Below are 23,602 nucleotides of genomic sequence, written 5' to 3' on the forward strand. Positions count from 1 at the left end.
TCTTGGTCGGCGTAAATTGACATCTAAGGAGATGGCGATAGGAGAGGGGAGAGTGGGCAGCCTTGTCTCGTGCCATTCTTGATGAGGAGGTGATGTTGGGTATGAGGAGGGAACCACTTGGTTTGTGGTATAGTGCTTTGAGGAAAGTGGGCCAGGACTTTGAAGAGGTACGGCCAGAGGATGCGATTGAACACCTTTTCAGCGTTTAGTGAGAGTACGATCATTGGGATACCTTTGTGGTTGGCGTACCAGATCAGGTCCATGGCTCGTCTGGTGTTATCCGAGGCCTTACTATTTGGGATGAAACCCACTTGGTCAGGGTGTATGAGGGATTCCATATACGGGTTGAGTCTGTTGGTCATGATTTTTGTCATTAGTTTGAGGTCCACATTAAGTAGAGAGATTGGTCTGAAGTGTCCAGGATCGCACAGGTCTTTGCTGGGCTTTGGAATAAGGGCGATAAGGGCGATATTTGCCTTAGCCATGTCAGGGGGAGGTGTTCCCCTCTGATAATGGTTTTAAAGATCTTACATAGGCGTGGAATTAGGAGGTCTGGGAATGTTTTATAGTACAGCGTCGAGAGTTATCTTATCAAAGAGAGTTGTGCAAAATGTTCTGAGGTAGGGTGGTGCTTATGTAGGGTTTCAAGGTGTTTTAGCACCGTCATGGTTTCTTGCAGGGATTGGGCGAGTTGCTTCTTTTTGGCTGAGGCTAGACTAATGAGTTTACCTTGGATGACAGGCTTGTGGGCAGCCCAGAGCATTATAGGTGATTTAGTCGAGTGTTCATTAAGTTCAAATTATTCTTTTATGTCTGTCGTGATGGTGTGGATTAAAGCCTTGCCGTGTAGAAGGAGGGGGTTTAGTCTCCAGGCCCAGGGTCTGGATATGTTAGGGATAGTTAGTGTTATTGTTACTTCTGTGTGGTCCAACCATATCATGTTTCCTGTGGATGAAGCTTTGACCCAGTGTGCCAGTTATGGGGAAATGAGGATGTAATTAATTCTTGAATATGTGATATGGAGGTGGGAGTAGAAGGTGTAGTCAAGGGTTAAGGAGTGTTGTGGCTGCCATATGTCCAGCAGATTGTAAGTGTTAAGGAATTGTGTGAAGAGGGTGTCGGGTCCCTACTGTTGTTGCGTGGGTCCCACATGTCCACTTTTGTCTAGGGAGGGGGTATGGGTTGCATTGCAATCTCCGCTTACAATTGTATAGGTGGAGCGGAGAGCCTTCAGCGGTTTGGATAGTTGGGGCGTTGGGGGCAAAGATCGAGCCGAAAGAGTACGTGAGTGTCCATATTCGTCCCGATAGCAGGACATATGTGCCCTGTGGGACAACTATAGTAGATATGTCCGTCAACGGGCATGAGGTTTTCAGGACTATAGCTACTACTTTGGATTTGGGGTCTGGGGAGTTTGCAAAGTAAGACCGCTTATAGTGTCTGCTAACTAGAGGAAAGTGTTTGTGTCGTGTGAAGTGGGTTTCTTGGTTTAAGAGTATTTCTGCTTGTTGTCTGTGTGCCCATCTTAAGAGGGCATGTCTCTTGGTGGGGTTGTTAAGGCCCTTGGCATTGCTGAAGACACATTTGAGCTGGAGTGGCATTGTGCTGTTTAGGGTGTGTTGCAAGGCTCAGGCACAAGCGGCTGCTCCAGTGGAAAGTAGAAAGGTAGGGGTGGGTGGTGTGCCCCGAGGGACAGGGAAGTGGGCAGCCTCAGGGTAGTATTAAGGGTTTTAGGTGGGGTGGTGAGGCGCGGGAATAGGAAGTGTTGCTGGTCTTCCCATGAGACCAGCAGTTTGTGAGGAGGGAGTTCAGTCAGGTCCGAGTCTAAATCGACAGATCCTTGAACGTTATAGGTGTTGTTTGAGGTGGAATGCGGTCAGGTGAACTGCTACGTTTGGGCAAAGGGAGTACTGCCTAGTGTGGGTGTGGAAGCCTGTCCCCCTGAGTGTAAGCCTGTGTGCCATTGCCCCCCTTCCGTCCCCACCCCCCCATGCGGGGGTGGGTGGAAAGGGTCCCCGATGTCTCCCCCCAGGAGTCGGTGTACCTTTGTAACTCTGGATAGGTTGTGTTGTCAGGTCCGTTGGGTATCAGCTAGAGTAGTGAAAGTGTCCCAGGTGCTCCGGATTCCCCGGTGGCCTTGGTGTAGGACGTGTATCAGGCAGAGCACTTGGTTGAGCTTTAGCTAAGGAAAGTAAACAAAACTGGTTAGCAAAAGGAAAACATTCCAAGTCAAGCTTGATTGACGTCCTGAGTTCAGTAGGTGTTCTCGACCATGTGAAGTGCAAGGGCTTGGTTTTGCAGTATTGGTAATCAGTTTGTGTCAGTGTGAATTGGAGGCGTTGTGGGTGAAGTATGAGTGAGGTCATGGGTGAGAAAAAGGTAGCTTATGTGCTTTGTTCGGGTAGGTGGGGACGTTCAGTCGATTGGTCATTTGTGGTCTCTATTAATGGTGATTTAGACTTTGCGTCAGTAGCAGTTGTAATGAGCAGTCACATTTTAGGCTTTTCGGACATTGATATATAGGTGAAAGAGAAAAAGGAAAGGGGAGAAATGAACAAGAGAACAAAAAGAAGACATGACATGGATAAAAAATGGGCGCGCAGGGCCCTGTGCGCTCGGTCCATGAGGAGTTCTGTTTGTGGGAGAAGGCTGCTGAATGCTTCTTGTAAGGTGGAGGTAAGGATTTCAGGCGTGACTGTCTCGGGTAGGCCCCTTATGCGAATATTGTTGCAAGGGACCTGTTATTGAGGTCTTCCTGATTGTCCTCAAGGAGCTGTATTTACTCCTGCATGGCTTGGAGTGCTTGGTCGTGGGAGTTGGAGGTGTGAGCGATTCCAGCCACCCTCTCTTCCACCTCTTGGGTCTGCCAGTCCCTCAGTCAGGGAGGCTACAGGGAGTGCAGAATTATTAGGCAAGTTGTATTTTTGAGGATTAATTTTATTATTGAACAACAACCATGTTCTCAATGAACCCAAAAAACTCATTAATATCAAAGCTGAATATTTTTGGAAGTAGTTTTTAGTTTGTTTTTAGTTATAGCTATTTTAGGGGGATATCTGTGTGTGCAGGTGACTATTACTGTGCATAATTATTAGGCAACTTAACAAAAAACAAATATATACCCATTTCAATTATTTATTGTTACCAGTGAAACCAATATAACATCTCAAAATTCACAAATATACATTTCTGACATTCAAAAACATAACAAAAACAAATCAGTGACCAATATAGCCACCTTTCTTTGCAAGGACACTCAAAAGCCTGCCATCCATGGATTCTGTCAGTGTTTTGATCTGTTCACCATCAACATTGCATGCAGCAGCAACCACAGCCTCCCAGACACTGTTCAGAGAGGTGTATTGTTTTCCCTCCTTGTAAATCTCACATTTGATGATGGACCACCGGTTCTCAATGGGGTTCAGATCAGGTGAACAAGGAGGCCATGTCATTAGATTTTCTTCTTTTATACCCTTTCTTGCCAGCCACGCTGTGGAGTACTTGGACGCGTGTGATGGAGCATTGTCCTGCATGAAAATCATGTTTTTCTTGAAGGATGCAGACTTCTTCCTGTACCACTACTTGAAGAAGGTGTCTTCCAGAAACTGGCAGTAGGACTGGGAGTTGAGCTTGACTCCATCCTCAACCCGAAAAGGCCCCACAAGCTCATCTTTGATGATACCAGCCCAAACCAGTACTCCACCTCCACCTTGCTGGCGTCTGAGTCGGACTGGAGCTCTCTGCCCTTTACCAATCCAGCCACAGGCCCATCCATCTGGCCCATCAAGACTCACTCTCAGTTCATCAGTCCATAAAACCTTAGAAAAATCAGTCTTGAGATATTTCTTGGCCCAGTCTTGACGTTTCAGCTTGTGTGTCTTGTTCAGTGGTGGTCATCTTTCAGCCTTTCTTACCTTGGCCATGTCTCTGAGTATTGCACCTTGTGCTTTTGGGCACTCCAGTGATGTTGCAGCTCTGAAATATGGCCAAACTGGTGGCAAGTGGCATCTTGGCAGCTGCACGCTTGACTTTTCTCAGTTCATGGGCAGTTATTTTGCCTTGGTTTCTCCACACGCTTCTTGCGACCCTGTTGACTATTTTGAATGAAACGCTTGATTGTTCGATGATCACGCTTCAGAAGCTTTGCAATTTTAAGAGTGCTGCATCCCTCTGCAAGATATCTCACTATTTTTTACTTTTCTGAGCCTGTCAAGTCCTTCTTTTGACCCATTTTGCCAAAGGAAAGGAAGTTGCCTAATAATTATGCACACCTGATATAGGGTGTTGATGTCATTAGACCACACCCCTTCTCATTACAGAGATGCACATCACCTAATATGCTTAATTGGTAGTAGGCTTTCGAGCCTATACAGCTTGGAGTAAGACAACATGCATAAAGAGGATGATGTGGTCAAAATACTAATTTGCCTAATAATTCTGCACTCCCTGTAGGTGCTTAGCTAATTCGTCTACCATGTGGTACTTCATTTCTGGGAGCATCGATTTTAGGTCGGATTTAGTGAGCTGTGAGTGCTCAGTTTGGCATCTGGAGGGCTCCCAGTGCATGGTGTGCCTTGATGGTCATAATCCACCTTCTGCTGCGGAAGATCGGGGCGACATTGGAATTTTGTTTGGTTTTCCGTCCTCCACCCATCGCTGCCGATTGTCAGTGTTTCCTAGTTGCTGAAGGGGTGAGTTGGTGGGAAATTTTGACTTTTTGCCGCTAATATTTTGCCTTGTTGCATGGAGCTCTATTCAGGAGCTGCCATAGGGATGGAGGAGCACTCTCTAGGCCTCCGATTAAATAATTACTTCTCCCAAGGGTTCCATATTTTATTATACATTTCTATATTTTCAAAATTTATATATACTGCTTTCTCCATAAGTCGCTGAATATCCACCTGAAATTTAACTTCTGACCAGCATGAAATTTCTTGAGTCTTCCATCGTCTGGCAAAATAAAGATTCTTGTAGCCATTAAAATCTGGATTAAAAGCATTTGTTAAAATTTATATATAACATATACTTTGGCTATTTTGGGCATTGTTTTGAAATGTTTCTATTGTGTTAGGAACCATGTATCATCTAAGAGTAATCTTTATATAATTCTCATAAAGTAATATATTATGTACAGTGGGACCTCTGTTTACAAATTTAATGCGTTCTCCGGGACATTTCTTACTGCGAAAAATTTGTAAACCGAAACGCGGTTTCCCATAGGAATGCATTCAAAACCAATTAATCCATTCTGGAGGTCAGAAAAAAAGTCAAAGTGAGCTGGCATGGAAGCCAACCCACAATGCAGAACACACAATAAAAGGCATGCAAACGATGAGGCTCAGCTCCCTACCTTTCCACAGCTTGAGAAATGCACCAAAAAGTCCCAAAACAACTGCAAACAATTTCCAGAATGGCTCCAAAACTCGATGCAAAAGCTGCTCCAACACATCCACACTCGACGCCACGTGCTACCCACAGGCTCTAGCATGCAGGAGGTTGGCGCTATAAACCTTCCAGGTGCAATGCATCCTGGGGAAACTTGCTTTGTATTGCGAAAAAAAATTGTAAACCGAGGCATTATTTTCAATGGATTTTCATTTGTAAACCGAAAATTATGCTAACCGAGGCTTTTGTAAACCGAGGTCACACTGTATTGTATTTTTTTGTTAATTTAAATGTTTTTGCCCATTCTTCCTCCAGGAACCTAATTCAGATTTCTTGTTCACATTTTGTGACACTACTTAATTTCCATTTGGGTTTTTGTTCATATAAAATCCTATTAATCCTTGAGATTATTTTAGTTCTTCCTTCTATTTTAGAGTATTATCAATGATAGTGCTGTCTATCTTTTTATGACTGAATATATTTTTTATTTTAATGCATGTTAAAAATTGTGTTTTTAGGAGGGGGTTACTTTTTAGTATTTGATTTAAGGTTTTAATCCTATTTCCTGTATAGAGATCTCCTAATAGTTAAACCCTTCTTCTTTCCATTTTGATATATTACTAGGTAAAGTCTCCCCGATGACATTTTTTTTTTTTTTTTAAAGGACCACTATAGTGCCAGGAAAACATACTCGTTTTCCTGGCACTATAGTGCCCTGAGGGTGCCCCCACCCTCAGGGACCCCCTCCCGCCGGGCTCTGGGGAGAGGAAAGGGGTTAAAACTTACCTTTCTCCAGCGCCGGGCGGGGAGCTCTCCTCCTCCTCTCCTCCCATTCGGCTGAATGCGCACTCGCGGCAAGAGCTGCGCCCACCTTCAGCCGGTCTTATAGGAAAGCATTATCAATGCTTTCCTATGGACGCTTGCGTGCTCTCACTGTGATTTTCACAGTGAGAATCACGCAAGCGCCTCTAGCGGCTGTCAGTGAGACAGCCACTAGAGGATTTGAGGGCTGGATTAACCCTATTATAAACATAGCAGTTTCTCTGAAACTGCTATGTTTATAAAAAAAATGGGTTAACCCTAGCTGGACCTGGCACCCAGACCACTTCATTAAGCTGAAGTGGTCTGGGTGCCTATAGCGGTCAATTAATTCTTCAAAAACCTATGTTGTTCTATTACTATTTTATTTGAGATATTTATTTTTTTAAATGCAGATGTATCAAGCCAGATCAGTCATATTGGTTCAAGATTCTTATAAGATTGTATTTCGATTCCTGTCCAAGATGTTTGATCTATTTTTTTAATATTTAAATTCTATAATGTGTGTAATCATAATGCCGTCATATTTCATAAAGACATCTGGAAATGATGTTCCCCCATTCTTTAAATTTCGAATTAAATTTTTATATGAGGTTCTGGGTTTTTCATGTCCCCATACGAATTAATGCCCAAGTATTTTATTGTTTTATAATCCCAGTTACATAGTTACATAGGTGAAAAAAGACTTGCGTCCATCAAGTTCAGCCTTCCTCACATATGTTTTTGCTGTTGATCTAAAAGAAGGCAAAAAACCTAGTCTGAAGCGCTTCCAATTTTGCAACAAACTAGGAAAAAATTCCTTCTTGACCCCAAAATAGCAGCCAGATGTCTCCTTGGATCAAGCAGCTATTACCCCACTAATTAGAAATTATACCCCTGTATGTTATGTTTTTGCAAGTATTTATCCAATTGCAGTTTAAACATCTGTATAGACTCTGACAAAACTACCTCTTCAGGCAAAGAATTCCACATCCTTATTGCTCTTACTGTAAAAAAAAACTTTTCTTTGCCTTAGATGAAATCTCCTTTCTTCCAGCCTAAATGTGTGACATTTGGTCATATGTATAGCCCTGTTTATGAATAGATTTCCAGATAAAGGTTTGTACTGGCCCCGAATATATTTGTATAATGTTATCAAATCCCCTCTCAGGCGCCTTTTTTCCAAAATTAAAATTATGTTTTTCTTTTAGTCTACACAAATTTAAGTTAGATAAGTTAGAATGGATTGCAAATGAATTTACTGGGTTATTTTTGTAAATAAGAAATCTTCGATAGACTGTTATGCATTTAAGGGTTGCAGGGATTGAAACTTCTGGGTTAATGAGAGGGAGAATTACATCGTCCGCATATAATGAGATTTTATGTTGTTGATTTCTTTTTTTTTTAATTCCCTCTATCTCCTTTGTGTGTCTGATTAGTGTAAGGGGTTCGATAGAGAGAATGTATAACATAGGGGCCAGTTGGCAGCCCTGTCTTGTCCCATTTCTAGATTTAAATATAACGGACTCAAACCGCCTCCCCCTCCTCCCCCCCCCCCCCCCCTCGTACCTTCACGGAGGGTATGGTGTATAGGCTCATAATTCTATCAAAAATGCGGCCCTCAAACCCAAAAGCTTTTAAGGCCTCTGCCAGGCAGGACCAACTAACCCTGTTGAAGGCCTTTTCCACATCCAAAGCCAGGAATACCGAAGGGTATGATTCCACGTTAACCTTGTATTAAATCTTGTATTAAATTCATGATTTTACAAACATTATCAGTACCAGAGTGGTTAGCTACAAACCCTGTTTGGTCAGAATGTAGCAAATTTGGGAGCATTTATTTTTACAATATCTGCTAATATCTTCGAGTATAACTTGATGTCAGTATTTATAAGGGATATAGGGCGGTAATTACTCATAAAGTTTGCATCCTTTTCTGGTTTTAAGAAAGGAGTTATAAGTGTCTGTAGCATTTCTGATGGAAACTGTGAATCCTTATTATTCCGTTAAACAGCCTTCCGAGTATCGTAGAAATCTGAGGGTGAAGCCTTTTATAAAATAATAAAGAATACCCATCGGGTCCTGGGGTTTTCCCTGATTTCAGATTTTTTATGTTCTCTATAATCTCTTTGTGTGTTATAGGAAAGTTCAATTCTTCTATCTCACAATCCCTTATTTTTGTAGATTAAGTTTATTTAAAAACTGGCGCTTTTCTTCCACAGAGGAGTTTGTTTCCTGAAAATTATATAGGGTTTGATAGAATTCTTCAAGAGCTTTACTCATGGCTTCCGGATTGAGTAAAATTTTAATACCCTGAATTATTTTCCTAATGTGTGTTGCCTTTATTCTAGACTTAATTTTATTAGTCAACGCTTTACCAACGCTGTTCTCTCCATAATAACATGTTTGGTTGAGTTTGAGGACCACATTTGATGTCTTTAGCTCCAGCTTATTTTGTATTTATTTTATATTGTATTTTTGCAGTGCATAAAAGTATTACAACAAGTGTGAGGTGCCCCAACAGCAGTCACCATGCCGAACATCATGCATAACAATTAGGGTATTGAGTAAACGTGCACATTTTTTTTAATATAGTAACTAGTCTAGACATACGAAGCGTTAACATACGAAGTGTTAATACGGCAATAATTACTGTTGGAGGAAATTAGCTAAATACTGCTTGCCGTGCTTTTAGGGTTAACTTGTGTAGGTTAGTTAAGAAAACATCTGAGTAAAGAGCATTTCACTATTTATACTAGGGAGCATATCCGGCATGTAGGTTTGCGCTTGCTGCCGCTCAGTGGAATCAGAGATATTTAGAAGGCATGGCATGCCGGTGCCGTCCCTACCACTCGGGCTTTAGAGGTGAGTAAGTAGCCCTGACGTGGGTAATAGTTGTGCCATCGGTTGCCTGCTATGGATACATGAGTAATTTGGGAAACATGCTAAACTGCGCAAAGGTGATGGGTGAGAGTAACCCCTGATGCCAGACTCCTAGGAATATTTCTGCATTGCCCATGGGAGAACTAGATTTCACTCAAAATAAAATACATAACAAGAGTAGAGGGAAGGCATTAACACAATTATTTTAGTAGACATTGCAGTGGCAGGATATAGGTGGCCCTGTCCAGAGAGTTCACCCTCAGCCTATTCCCCGGTTTGGGGGTGCATGGAGGCTGTCTGGGGTCTTTTCAAGGCAGGAGTCGAACGTGGAAGCCCTCCGGCCCTGGGCTGTGTGTAAAACCGGCATCATGTGGCCACAGTCTTGGACTCTCCTACACAAGGCCGAGTCTCTCCCCTTCAAGGGACAGCAGAGGCTCTTGGTGGTGCGTCGTCACCAGTTGCGGTGGTTCTGCAGCCTCCGTGGCAGATGCGGGGGTACGTTGTTCCCGATGGTCTTTCGTCCAGGTGGGCCTAATCGAGCAGTTCCAGTTGCTTGATGGGGGGAACTCCCAGAGGGGCTCCGCTCACCTCCCGCTGGTCTCTACTTTGCCCCTCTGCTTGGCTCTGGTGTGATGTCACTGTATCACGGAAAATCCATGTTATAGAGTAATCTCTCAAATGGATCTTGCGAGGTCCTCGCCAATTGTGATTTGCTAGGCAATGTTAAGCAAGCGTCCCAGGTTAATCGTCAAGTATTGGACCTGGTTTGTGGAGCTCACGCCATGCATGTCTTGTGAGCTCGGCATCCAGGCTCCGCCCCTCCAGCTTATTTTTAATTTCTGAGTGAATATTTCTGATTTGATCTGTTTTATATAGTGTTACGCTTGTTTGTTTTCTCTTTCCAGTTTAGCCAGATAAATATACAGATCTTTTAATGGTTTCCTCTACTCCTTCTTAGCATTTTAATTATAACCCCTCTTACGTAGCTCTTTAATCCGCACCACAGGGTACCTATCGATACTTCTCCATTATCATTTAATAATATAAACTCCTTGATCTGTTCATTCAGATATCTACAATTTCCTCTTGATTTAAGTACTTGTTCGTTTTATCTCCATGTAAATCTGGTATTTGGTAAATCTGGTATTTGACTTCCCTGATATCTGGTATCCTTGACTTTTGGCTTTCCCTCATCTTTGTGTCTGATTCTGTGTCCCTGACCTCGGCAAGTATTTTGACTATTCTTGGAGACGTTAAGTCCGGCCATTCTAAGGTCCGGTTATACGTTATCCTTAGTCCTAGGTGTGAAACAGTACTGAGTGCTGGATCAACTTGTAATCATGACATTATAACAGGGTCATAGATCCTGCAGAATTGTGTCAGCACATAGCAGCTTGTGAGAGAAAGCTAGAGGAGAATGATCACCATATGGATCAATTTGCCCAGGCTTTTAGCACGCTTTGCAATAGGAAGACATTACTTTCCAGATAATAGCTTCCAATTCTTGTCCCATCGTATTTGGGTTCCCTTGGCTCATCAAGCATAATCCTCCTATTGACTGGACTAGAGGGGAAATACTGGAGCGGGGTACAGACTGTCAGGAAAGCTGCATGTTACCCATTTCTAAAAAAGTGGGCATTGTTGCTTTACCCGCTGCTACGTCTCCAACTCCCGAAATTCCCATACAGTATTGGGAGGTTAGAGAGGCGTTTTGTAAAAGCCAGACTAATGCTCTTTCTTCACACAGATCTTATGATTGTTCCATTGATCTGTTGCCCGGGGCTATGCCTCCTAAAGGAGTGGTATATGCACTATCCCCACAAGAAAGTAAAATCATGGATGAGTACATCAAGGGATCTTTAAGTAAAGGCCATATACGTAAATCATCCTCGCCTGCTGGTACAGGGTTCTTTTTTGTAGCTAAGAAAGATGGAAAATGACGACCTTGCACAGACTACAGGGCATTACACAAGATTACTATCAAAAATGACTATCCCATTCCCCTTCTATCCGAATTGTTTGATAGACTCCAGGGTTTTAGGAGTGCTTACAATTTGGTGAGAATTAGGGAGGATCATGAATGGAAGACGGCGTTTACCACTAAGAGTGGGCACTACGAATATCTTGTTATGCCCTTCGGGTTATGTAATGCTCCAGCCATATTTCAAGACTTCATTAATGATGTACTCAGAGACTATATTTACTCTTTTGTGCTTGTATACCTGGATGATATCCTTATTTATTCCCCCGACATCCAAACTTATCATGATCATGTCAAACAAGTTTTACAAACTTTTCCAAAAAATGGTCTTTATTGTGAACTTGAGAAATGTGTATTTGATCAACATGAGGTTCAGTTTTTGGGGTATAACATTTCTGCCTCTGGTTTCCAAATGGATCCTCGCAAACTAGAGGCCGTTCTACAATGGCCATTACCCAGTGGGTTAAAAGCCATACAGAGGTTTATTGGTTTCTCTAACTATTACAGGAGATTCATCAAAGGTTTCTCTTCGGTAATAGCCCCCATCACCAATATGACATGCAAGGGGGCTAATTGTACTATATGGCCTGAAGAAGCTAAAAAGGCTTTTGAGCTTCTTAAACAAATGTTTGCAACTGCTGACATATTAAGACATACTGTCACTAGTAAATCTTTCCTACTTGAGGTTAACGCCTCCAAGACAGGGGTCAGGGCTGTTCTTTCTCAGAGAGAGAGTCAGGATGCCCCTTTGCATCAATGTGGATACTTCTCCAGAAGGTTGTCTCCAGCCGAGCGTAACTATGACATTGGTAATAGATGACTGTTAGCCATAATTTATCGATGGATTTCATTGTTGAACTGCCTAGTTCCAATGGGTATACTACCATCCTCATGATAGTTGACTCATTTTCTAAAATGGCACACTTTACTCCACTTAAAAAATTGCCATCGTCTCAGGACCTGGTACACATATTTATACGTGATATTGTCAGGCTACATGGTATTCATCAAAATATTGTCTGACAGGGGTTCCCAATTTGTGTCACATTTCTGGCGGGCATTCAATAATCAGTTGGGCATTGAATTGTCAATTTCCTCTGCATACCATTCCCAAACTAATTGTACGGCTGAAAGAGCTAACCAATCACTTGAGCAGCATTTACATTGCTTCGTGAATAGTACAGTCTAACTGGGCTGAATTATTGCTCTGGGCCGAATTTGCAAGGAATAACGCTACCCATGACTCATCTAGGCATAGTCTGTTTTTTGTCATTACAGGTCGTCATCCTGCTGTTCTCCCTGCTGTGTTTTCTGATAGGGCTATCCCTACCCTGGATGATCACTTTACCTCTATTTGTGCTACCTGGACTAAGGTTCACTCCACTCTTGAAATTGCGGCTGCTCGCTTTAAGTTTCATGCGGATAAACGGCGGAGTGCCAATCCAGTTTACCAGGTGGGTGATCGGATTTAATGGTTCTCACACAACATCAGGTTGAAGGTTCCCAGCATGAAGTTTGCTCCATTTGCTTCGTGTGGTTAGGAGAATCAACCCTGTTTCTTCTCTGGCCCTTCCAGCGTCTTTCCGTATACCTAATACTTTTCATGTGTTCTTGCTCAAACCGCTTGTTTGCAATCGGTACACTAGTCCCATTGTTTCCCCTCCTTCTTTGGTTGTTTCTGGAAAGGAGGAGTACGAAGTCTCCTCCATCATTGATTCTAGGTTTTCTCGTGGTTCCTTACAGTATTTGGTTTATTGGAGGGGGTATGGTCCTTGTAGCAGAGAGCTGGTTCCTCTCAGACTATCTCCACTGGTAATCCAAGAGAGGCTCAGGAACAAGTAGTAAAACCCAAGAGAATAATATCCACGGTTAGTAAAGTAATCCAAAAGTATCCCATTACGTTTCCCAATGACTGGACGACACACAGCTTCAGGAGCAGAACTGAACTTTTAATTCACACAACCTTCTTTTAAGCATTTCTCCCATGCCCACAATAATTATTACAGTAACCAATCAGTTGCTCGTCACCTCCCACGCATCTCCTCCCCTCAGTGTGACGCATAATCCACTTATCCCTTACACAGTTTTACCCCGTTTCCAGATGTACCCCAAATTTGTCCCCATTTGACCCCATGAGTTTTGGCCTTGCGGTCGGTCTTTGTTCGGGAGGTAAAACACATACAAATCTATGCCATCCAGAGCTGAGCCGGCGTTCGTATTAATCCCCTCGTTCGGGACATGCATTAAACCGAACGGGGAGCCGGTTGGGTATTCCGTTCGTGAGTTATGGAGCCCTGGAGGTCTCAGTGGTGTTCGGGTAATCAAGTGTCCGGTTTAAGTTCCAGACACTCGACGACCAAACACCGCTGAGCATTCGTACGCAAGACGCCCGCCGCCATGTTGTTCGTATGCCGAACAGCGGCCACCCAGATACACACAAAGTAACGATTTAATTACCAATTAGCCTGCGGTTACAGAACAGGAAATACTAAATGAGGGGCACACTTCTCTCTGGGGTGGTCGGATGGTTCGGTATTTTCATTCGTATGGTGAACAGAATGAAAATACCGTACAATCAGTAGAATGCTATGTACAATAGGAATATACCTAGCGGCATTTAACGAAAGCATATTGTAACATGAAATTTTGCAGACAGCACAATGCAATCTGCTACAGGCCTGCTGACCGTTCTTGGGTTTCGGCTTCTGATATCCATGCTGGCCGTAAAATTTGTTCTTTTTACGCCAAGTTTCCTCTCAAACCTGGTCCTGCCCGCCCGGTGGGCGTTCTTCAGGTGGGGGGTAATGTTACGTATTCATCCGCACATAAAAATGTGGTTAATGGCATTTACTGTCCTGACAGGAAAAGTTGTGCCGAGCAGCAACCAAATCCACAGGAGGGTTTGTGCTGAGCAGCAATCATGCAGATGGAAACCTGGTAATTGCCTTTTGGGGTCAAAGGCTGGTTACAGCCAATCAGATCCACAGGAGGGGTATTTAGGCCCAGTTATCTTGCTCAGTGCTCTGTCGTTGTGTCATGTGTTTGGTTATGAGAGTGCGTTCCTGATCTTGATTTTCTGGTATTTGGCTTTGTTTTGACTTCCCTGATATCTGGTATCCTTGACTTTTGGCTTTCCTTCATCTTTGTGTCTTATTCTGTGTGCCTGACCTCGGCTAGTATTTTGACTATTCTTGGAGACATTAAGTCCGGTTATACGTTTTCCTTAGACCTAGGTGTGACACAGTACTGCATGCTGGATCAACTTGTAATCCTGACAGCTCTACTCTCTTACACTGTGCTACACTAGTGGGGCATTCTATTTCTGTGTCTAATTGTGGTTTCTTTTGTTGGATAATTCCAATTACAACTTGCTATATCCTTACTGTACCTGCCATTATCACATTACTCACCCTCTAACCGTAATGATCACAAATCATGTCCCCAATTATTTAAAATACTTACTCAATTGATAAACAGTTGTGAAGTCCTGGAGCTAATGCTCTTAGTGACTTGGGATTAAGTGAACATTTCTCCATAGAAAGGCTGTGAACACATTTGGTTTTCATCAAACAGTAAGACAGACATTGGTGTATTGTATTCTCTTCCATCTCATCAATCCTCAGGTCTACCATTTGAGACATCATTCTTCTAACAAAGTCTTCATCCTGAGACTCATACAAACAGTTCAGTATTTCATTATGATAATGTTTCACTCTATATTTTGTTACCAGTTCTTCCAAGACAGATTTAAATGCAGGATATACTTTACACTGAGTGATTTCACCGATCGCTGCTTTTAGTTTTTCATTGGCAAGTCCAAACAAGAATCGTACAGTTAATGTGAAGTGTGGCCTGACTTCTCCTTGTGAAGTAGTAAACTGCGAGATATCCCAACTTTCTGCCTCCTCGCTCAGTATATAATACAGAGCAGCAAAGAACTCCTGTACACTCAGATGTACAAAGCTGTAACAGGTTTGAGTCTCAATGTCCCTTTGAAAGATGTTCTCATTCAGGAAGAGAGATGCAATGTCTGACACAGTAACTGCATGCTTTTCAAGGTCTTCTTCCTCAAAAATGATTTTCTGATTCCATACTCCTTCCTTGGCTAAAGCACTAAATTTCTTTATACAGGAGCTTATACACTGACTGGAGCTTCTACCATGGTACTTTATTAAACTCTTTAGATAAAGCACGTAAATAGAGGTGGTGGTGTTATTAATCAAACTGAAATCCTTTTTAATTTGTTGTTTAAGAACAGTGCACACAATCCAGCATGTGATAGGGACAGTACACAATGTAAACAGAGTGTCATTTTGTTTCAATAAACTCAGAGCTTTTTCTGCTTGTTGTTTACTTTCAAAGAAATTGAAGACATATTTTTCCCGGTTTTCACCAGTAAATCCCATAATTTCTACATAACGGGACAATCTGATAATCTCCCTTAGTTTCTCTAGGGTATATGGTCTTGTGGTGATAATCAGTGAAGACTTTCCAAAAATCTGTTTTCTGAATAAACAATTTAGAAGAATTTCTTTGGGAGTCTCTTGGAATGGATCTATGTTAATCTCTGCTTCATTCCCAAGGGGGAACTCCAATTCATCAAAACCATCAATTATAAAAAGGATTTTTTCAGCATCTTCAAAAATAGATTTAATCAGATTATGTTGGCATTGTAATCCGTTGCTCCTGGATATATGAGTACCAATGCTTATATTATCTGTGAAGTGATTGATCTCCCTACAACTGATATAAAAGATAAAATGAAATCTGTCCTGATATAGATTTCCAGAGGCCCAGTCAAGCATGATCTTTTGAACAGTCATAGTTTTTCCAATCCCAGCCGGTCCTTGTAACACCACAGTCGCAGGACTGATTCCATCTTCACCAGGATCAAACAGAGCTTCCATAGTGGTTGGAGAATATTCCTCTAAAGAATTGTCCATTAGGTCTAGATGTTTTCTACCATAATATATTAATTCATGCTCTCTCTCCTCTTGATCACGGTGCTTTTTTATCATCCGTAGTCTTGTATATCTTCTGTTTAAAAGAACAGCTTCTCCCAAACGGGCATTTTTGTCTTCAATCTGTTGGTATTTATTCTTTATAAAATCCATGTATTTTTTTCTGACAACTGTGAATGAGAACGTTATATTAATTGTAATGTATAATACATAAATCATTGAGATCAGCTTGGCTTATAATACGTTTGTTGCCATGTTATGCATGTCAGATTGGAAAATAAAATATTGAGGAAGCAAAAGATGGATAGGGCGGGTTAAATAGGATCAGAGAGGAAAGATGTGGACTATTAGGAAAGATGTGGACAAGATGTGGACAAGTGACCAGGAGACGGATTGAGAGATGGGGCAAGTGGCTTCTTGGGAGAGAATGAATGAGACACGTGACATGGGAATGGAGGGAAGTAAGGATGAAGGAAACTATATGGTGAGGGAAGAGAAGACAACTTGGGTAGAATTTATGGTGAAAGGATGAGGGGCAATTGTTTTAGAAGTGCTGCATGTATGAATGTATTGCTGAGGTTATAAAACTCACAAAAGGTTTATGCAATAAACACAAAACTGAGGAACCGCAAATAAGGCTGACAAAACATTGGCCAAAATTACTGCAATGGAGAAAGATACAAATTTAGCTGCTTTTCTAACATGACTATTTTAGCCTAGTTCCCCATAAACCAGGGTTTGATATATGAATTCCACAGTGATGTGCATGGTGTTAACAAATTAAAACCTATTTAGTTTAGAAAAACGTCGCCTGAGAGGGGATATGATAACATTATACAAATATATTCGGGGCCAATACAAACCATTGTGTGGAAATCTATTCACAAACCGGACTTTACATAGGACACGAGGCCATGCGTTTAGACTGGAAGAAAGAAGATTTCGTCTAAGGCAAAGGAAAGGTTTTTTTACTGTAAGAACAATCAGGATGTGGAATTCTCTGCCTGAAGAAGTGGTTTTATCAGAGTCCATACAGATGTTCAAACAGCTACTAGATGCATACTTGCAAAGACAGAATATTCAAGGATATAATCTTTCAATGTAGGGTAATAACTGCTTGATTCAAGGATAAATCTGACTGCCATTCTGGGGTCAAGAAGGAATTTTTTGTCCTAGCTTGTTGCAAAATTGTGCTTCAAACTGGGTTTTTTTCTTTTTTTTTTTTTTTTTTTTTTTCTTTTCTTTTGGATCAACAGCAAAAAACAGGTGTGAGGAAGGCTGAACTTGATGGACGCAAGTCTCTTTTCAGCTATCTAACTATGTAACTATGTAACTATGTAACTATGTGTATGGATATGTCACAGAGCCCAGAAGATAATCAGCACACGTTTTTAGCAAGTGTTATCACGTTAAAAAATGTGTGTCTGTTTTTTTTTTATATATAAACACTGCTTGTACCATGGTTCAGTGCTCGATTGTTGAGGCTGTTAATCTAATCTCCTCCATCATGCCGAACCTACCTTTGCCCATGTTTCTTCAGAATACGTAGAAATAATCGATTTTGATTTCCTCGTACCTCATCTCCTTATTCCCAATCTCCCCATTTGGACTGAAAACCTAAACAACATCCTGGCTTGCATTAAACGCCTTATTTCTCTTCCAATCACCTTTAACTGTACCATGACCGCAAATTGGATTGATTCTTAGCTAATAGACACAGAATGGTTATTACATTTGCGAAGTATACTTTTTGACTGCTTATCTGGACTAGCTCTTCCCACTGATGGAAGAACACTGTTTCAGTACTCCCAGCAGGGTCCTAGTGTCCTTATCATAACATTATTATTATCATCGCCATTTATATATGCCAACAGATTCTGTAGCGCTTTACAATAACATGAGCACATCTAATAATGCTCTTGTGTATGCTTGCTGGGGACAGTTCCCTGGTATCCCCAAAAGCAGGACACCAGGGATTTAAGTCAGGACTGTCCAGATGAAATTGGGACGATTGGAAGGCCTAAAAATGGAAGGGAAGGATCAAAAAGCATCTGACACAGGATGTGAGGGGAACAGGAAGTACATTGGAAAAGATGGTAAATGTCTTTTTTTTTTTATATATTCCTCCTTTTCTTTTCTCCTCACTGCTCAGTTTATACAGAATATTTAGGACTCTGTTAGAATGATGTCTATTTTCTTTCTTTTCTTTCCTTTTACTCTAATTATACCTGTGTAATCATACCAGGGTGTTATCTGCTCTGATGTCGCTTTAACTCCTTCATCACAGCCCAGCTTTAAGTTCTATGGGTTGTTTTGCTTCGAAAATGTTTTACACTTGAGAAAGTGAGGATCTCCTGAAAGCTTGTATTTCCCAAATTCTTTTAGTCCAATAAAAAAGGGGTTTATAAGATACTAATTTAATCTGCTATTTTACATCTACATCACTTGACAGGTGTATTATCGCCATATAGGCAGGAGGAGATAGGAAAAACCCATAACCACATCCGCCCCCAATTTCCCCTTTTCCCAACTAATTCCAACGACTCAGGGTTATGGGTCAATATGTCCACAGCTTTATTGAACATTGTGCATATTATTAAAATATTTGTCATTGCCCTGCCCCCACCCAACCATACGTCAACATACAGTTGCAAGAAAAAGTATGTGAACCCTTTGGAATGATATGGATTTCTGCACAAATTGGTCATAAAATGTGATCTGATCATCATCTAAGTCACAACAATAGACAATCACAGTCTGCTTAAACTAATAACACACAAAGAATGAAATGTTTCCATGTTTTTATTGAACACACCATTTAAACATTCACAGTGCAGGTGGAAAAAGTATGTGAATCCCTAGACTAATGACATCTCCAAGAGCTAATTGGAGTGAAATGTCAGCCAACTGGAGTACAATCAATGAGATGAGATTGGAGGTGTTGGTTACAGCTGCCCTGCCCTATAAAAAACACACACCAGTTCTGGGTTTGCTTTTCACACGAAGCATTGCCTGATGTGAATGATGCCTCGCACAAAAGAGCTCTCAGAAGACCTACGATTAAGAATTGTTGACTTGCATAAAGCTTTTATAAAGGGTTATCAAAGTATCTCCAAAAGCCTTGCTGTTCATCAGTCCATGGTAAGACAAATCGTCCTGTAAAGATGACTGCAAGAGCAAAGCACAGACTGCTCAATGAGGTGAAGAAGAATCCTAGAGTGTCAGCTAAAGACTTACAAAATTCACTGGCAAATGCTAACATCCCTGACACTAAACAAGAATGGATTTCATGGGAGGATACCACAGAGGAAGCCACTGCTGTCCAAACAAAACATTGCTGCATGTTTACAGTTTGCACAAGAACACCTGGATGTTCCACAGCAGTACTGGCAAAATATTCTATGGACAGATTAAACCAAAGTTGAGTTGTTTGGAAGAAACACACAATACTATGTGTGGCAAAAAAAGAGGCACAGCACACGAACATCAAAACCTTATCCCAAAATTATGGTGGTGGGGGCATAATGGCTTGGGGCTGCTTTGCTGCATCAGGGCCTGGACGGATTGCTATCATCGAAGGAAAAATTAATTCCCAAGTTTATCAAGACATGTTGCAGGAGAACTTAAGGCCATTTGTCTACTAGCTGAAGCTCAACAGAAGATGGGTGTTGCAACAGGACAATGACCCAAAGCATAGAAGTAAATCAACAACAGAATGGCTTAAACAGAAGAAAATACGCCTTTTGAAGTGGCCCAGTCAGAGTCCTGACCTCAACCCGATTGAGATGCTGTGGCATGACCTCAAGAAAGCGATTCACACCAGACATCCCAAGAATATTTATGAACTGAAACAGTTCTGTAAAGAGGAATGGTCAAGAATTACTCCTGACCATTGTGCACGTCTGATCTTCAACAACAGGAAACGTTTGGTTGAAGTTATTGCTGCCAAAGGAGGTTCAGCCAGCTATTAAATCCAAGGGTTCACATACTCTTTCCACCTGCACTGTGAATGTTTACATGGTGTGTTAAATAAAAACATGGCAACATTTCATTCTTTGTGTGTTATTAGTTTAAGCAGACTGTGATTGTCTATTGTTGTGACTTAGATGATGATCAGATCACATTTTATGACCAATTTGTGCAGAAATCCATATCATTTCAAAGGGTTCACATACCTTTTAATGCAACTGTACGTATCCCTTACGTCATCAGTAATAATAAGGCAATGACCCATATGAAATATACTTGTTACAATCTAACCATAAATACATACATATCCAATTGACATAAATATATACACCAATCATATTTACATAACTTAACGCCTCCTGGTAATACCTGGATACCCTTAGCCGCTCCAAATTCCATAACATGGAACTGCCTCCTGGTAGGGGTATACCCAGATACCCCTACCCCACCAAGGTTCAAAGCCAACGCTGGGCTCGAACCCCCCAACTTAAAACCAATATTATCACCAACCAACTTGAACAACTCGGCCAACAACGTCCTTAATTCCTCTGTGGTTTCCCTCTCCCCCCGTGACTATTTATTCCTGTATATCCCCCTATCTACCCCGCCGCTGTGACAAAGCAGGGGCAAAAGCACTCAGCCTAAGGGAGGGAGGGAGGGACCAACTTGAAACTGGTAGGGAAGTTATTGGTGACAGGAGCTAAAATGGCCGGCCTATTTATATTAGGCCGCTCCCCCAGTCAAACTTCATAGCACACCCCTGTCAAGGCCCTATTCCACTTATGCTGCTCAAGTTCCATGGGGTTACAGGATTACTGCAGCTAAAATGTCTACTCCAATACTACAATAACATAAAATTCTTTCAGTGACAGAAGCTCCCGTGTCACAGCCTGCTGGAGAGGCATAACAGCTAGCCTCCTGCCCACATAGTTTTAATTGTATTATGTAAAAGCTATTGTGCTTTGTGTCATGTGGTCCAGCAGGAAATTAAGTTATCATGTTTAGGATTGGAAGATTGTGCTTGTCCCATTCTAAATGTGATAAAGGTGAAGCTTGAGTATTGATCTGTGGGTGGGTATTGATGTCTCTTTTGGATGTGCTATTGGAACACAAGGCTTGTTCATATCAAAGGACTCCTTTGAGGGAATCGAGACATATGGCAAATGAGAGTTAGTGTATACTGAAACCAGACTTCCAGGCCACGTGTGTGTGTAACTTCTCGCACCTTACAGAGTAGCTCTGTTGGGGTCCCTGCTTCAAAGAGGGATTTCGGTTGTGGGCTCTGACCTCCCATACAGTCAGATTGACCCCTTTTTTAATTTGTTGGGGTTTTTTTTGGTTTTGTTTTTTTGTACCTAGGAGATAATTGAATGTGGACAGTTCCTGATTCTATCACCCAGGCACAGGGGAGGAGTTTGTGTGTACTTGTATGGAGACCTGTGCTGGGGGTCTGTGTATAACTTGGCTGTATCACGTCCCATTAAAAACAGTACTCTTGTTTTACCCAATACGACTGGTCTTGTCCACTATATAGGGGAATTTTGCAAGGTTCCAGAGGGCTGTAATCACTGTATGCTGTATCTGAATCCCAGGACCAGCGGAGGATTAGAGAAGCGGCGACCAAGGGATACGAACAGACCCTGCGACCCGTGACACTTTCGAAACACCAAATCCTTCAATTTAAAGTCTGCATTAGGAAGTGTGATTTAAGAAATGTGTGAATGCCCATGTACAATGCAGCTTTCCATTGGTGGTATAATCCTTCCAAGAAATGGCAAATGCTTCAAAATAACCAAACTGGAAATGTTCTCTATGTCAGCTTTGCTTCCAGTTCAGATACTTGGCCTTAAATTTGAAATTCACTTTGAAATCCTGCCAGTGCATAACCCAGACACAGTTTCAATGGAACCATGGAGTGTCCAGCAGTGAGTGGAAGCACCATCACTAATCTCAGCTTTACATGCACTGGCTGACATGTTGTCCATCCAATGAATGAAGAGCATTGATACACTTCCCTTGCACCACTTGAAGAGTTAAAAGATTTGTAAAACCTTAACTTAAACGCTGAGTTATTGTCAATAACTAACCTGTGCACTCACTGCATACATTTCCTTTTATCTTTAGAGGTTTTGGATGTTTCCGGTTTATCACTGGTTAAAGAAATTATATAGGCTTATGGATGTCACTCTTTGCTTATCTGAATTTTCTATGTATGAGCTTTGACTTGACCTTGGAACTACTTCTGATTGCTGATTTGGCTGCTAAAGACTTGCCCAGTTGGTTCCTGTCAAGGCTGGCCTTAAGGGTGTGCGAGCTGTCTGCCTGTATCTGTGTGTGTGTGTGTGTGTGTGGATATGTTTGACTGTCTGCCTGTGACTGTATGTGGCTGCCTGTAACTGTGTGTGCTCATAACTCATCATTGTAAACACAGAGTAAGTGCTCACCCATAACTCACCATTGCTCACACAGTCAGTCAAATGTATAGTTCAAACGTGTGATCTGTTTCAGTCTAGCAATTCGGATACTTGCCCGCTCTAATGGCACATCCTTAAATGCCGGTTGATTGGAGCAACATCACTTCTGGTTATGAATTGGTTTCATCACCCGGGTGACCTAATTTCCACACTTTCTGGTGTTATGGGGGTGATGTGGACCAATCTTAACCTATTTATTCCAGTTTCGTCCCTAGTTCTGTGCCCTACCATGGTTTCTAACTTAATTCCTGTTTAGTGCATTCCTTTTCTGTGAGCTTATTGGTTTTGACCTTGGCTAGTTTATTGGAATTTTGAGTATCTCTATGACCATGACCTGGCTTGTTCTGTGATTTCCGATTATCTGTAACACTGACTTTGTTAGTACATCCGCTTATCTGTCTTCATAACCTTGGCTAGCATTTCAACTTTCTTTCTCTAATACATCTATCTCTGCCTCTCCTTTAGGGCTTCCCAGTACCTGCATATTTGGGTATACATCTTGTGGCAATAATATAGTATCTCTAACTTTTTTTTATTTGCATAATTTTAATAATTTACACATTCAGGACTATTTCAGGGGACATTAGCGGTCAGTTTAGATAAGTAGATAATTTTGGAGAGATCCAATTCTGGGTCTGAATAACCTCAAATTATTATCACAGAATTTGCTCATTTCATTTAATAGTTTAATAACCCTAAGGTTGCTTTGAAATCTTCCTAATGTTAAGGAAATCTAGCAATAGGTGCTTTAAATCTCGGGTTGGGTATATAGTAAACATATCAAGTTAACTTTTACAGGTTTTTGTTATAGATGAGCAATACTTTACATAAAAAATAATATAGTAAATTTTACATACCTTCCAGACTTTCATCTGATATATTTAACAAACCTGAAAAATGAAAAATAGAACTCAAAAGAAGAAAAATATATAATAAATACACACAAACAGTGCTCAAACAGTAACAACACTGGGAGGAGGTTTTGACACAGGCCTGAATTACACTAATTTTATTAGCAGCATCACTGAAAATAGTTTGTTTAAATTATTCCAGAATTATTACATTCTGGGGAGTTAATTCTTACTTCTGGTACCTGAACTTCATTTAACCTACATTCAATGAATGTTCATTACAATGATTTACTTTACAAC

At 41.4% G+C, this 23,602-nt stretch overlaps 1 protein-coding gene and 1 long non-coding RNA gene across 6 annotated transcripts in view; one reads left to right on the forward strand and one right to left on the reverse strand.

Moving 5' to 3' along the window:
- Window positions 1-23,602, forward strand: part of LOC134582550 (uncharacterized) — a 447,686-nt gene that overhangs the window by 305,599 nt on the left and 118,485 nt on the right. The gene's annotated exons all lie outside the window — the stretch shown is intronic.
- Window positions 1-23,602, reverse strand: part of LOC134582549 (NACHT, LRR and PYD domains-containing protein 3-like) — an 89,793-nt gene that overhangs the window by 23,389 nt on the left and 42,802 nt on the right. For all 5 annotated transcript variants that reach the window (XM_063439225.1, XM_063439224.1, XM_063439223.1 and 2 more), the window contains exons 4-5: window positions 23,309-23,341; window positions 14,510-16,178 (exon numbers count right to left, since the gene is read on the reverse strand). In XM_063439225.1, the coding sequence (XP_063295295.1) occupies window positions 14,510-16,178; window positions 23,309-23,341 (1,702 nt within the window). The remainder of the gene's footprint in view (window positions 1-14,509; window positions 16,179-23,308; window positions 23,342-23,602) is intronic.

Source organism: Pelobates fuscus, chromosome 13 (genome assembly GCF_036172605.1).
Source record: "Pelobates fuscus isolate aPelFus1 chromosome 13, aPelFus1.pri, whole genome shotgun sequence".
In the NCBI taxonomy this organism is placed as follows: domain Eukaryota; kingdom Metazoa; phylum Chordata; class Amphibia; order Anura; family Pelobatidae; genus Pelobates; species Pelobates fuscus.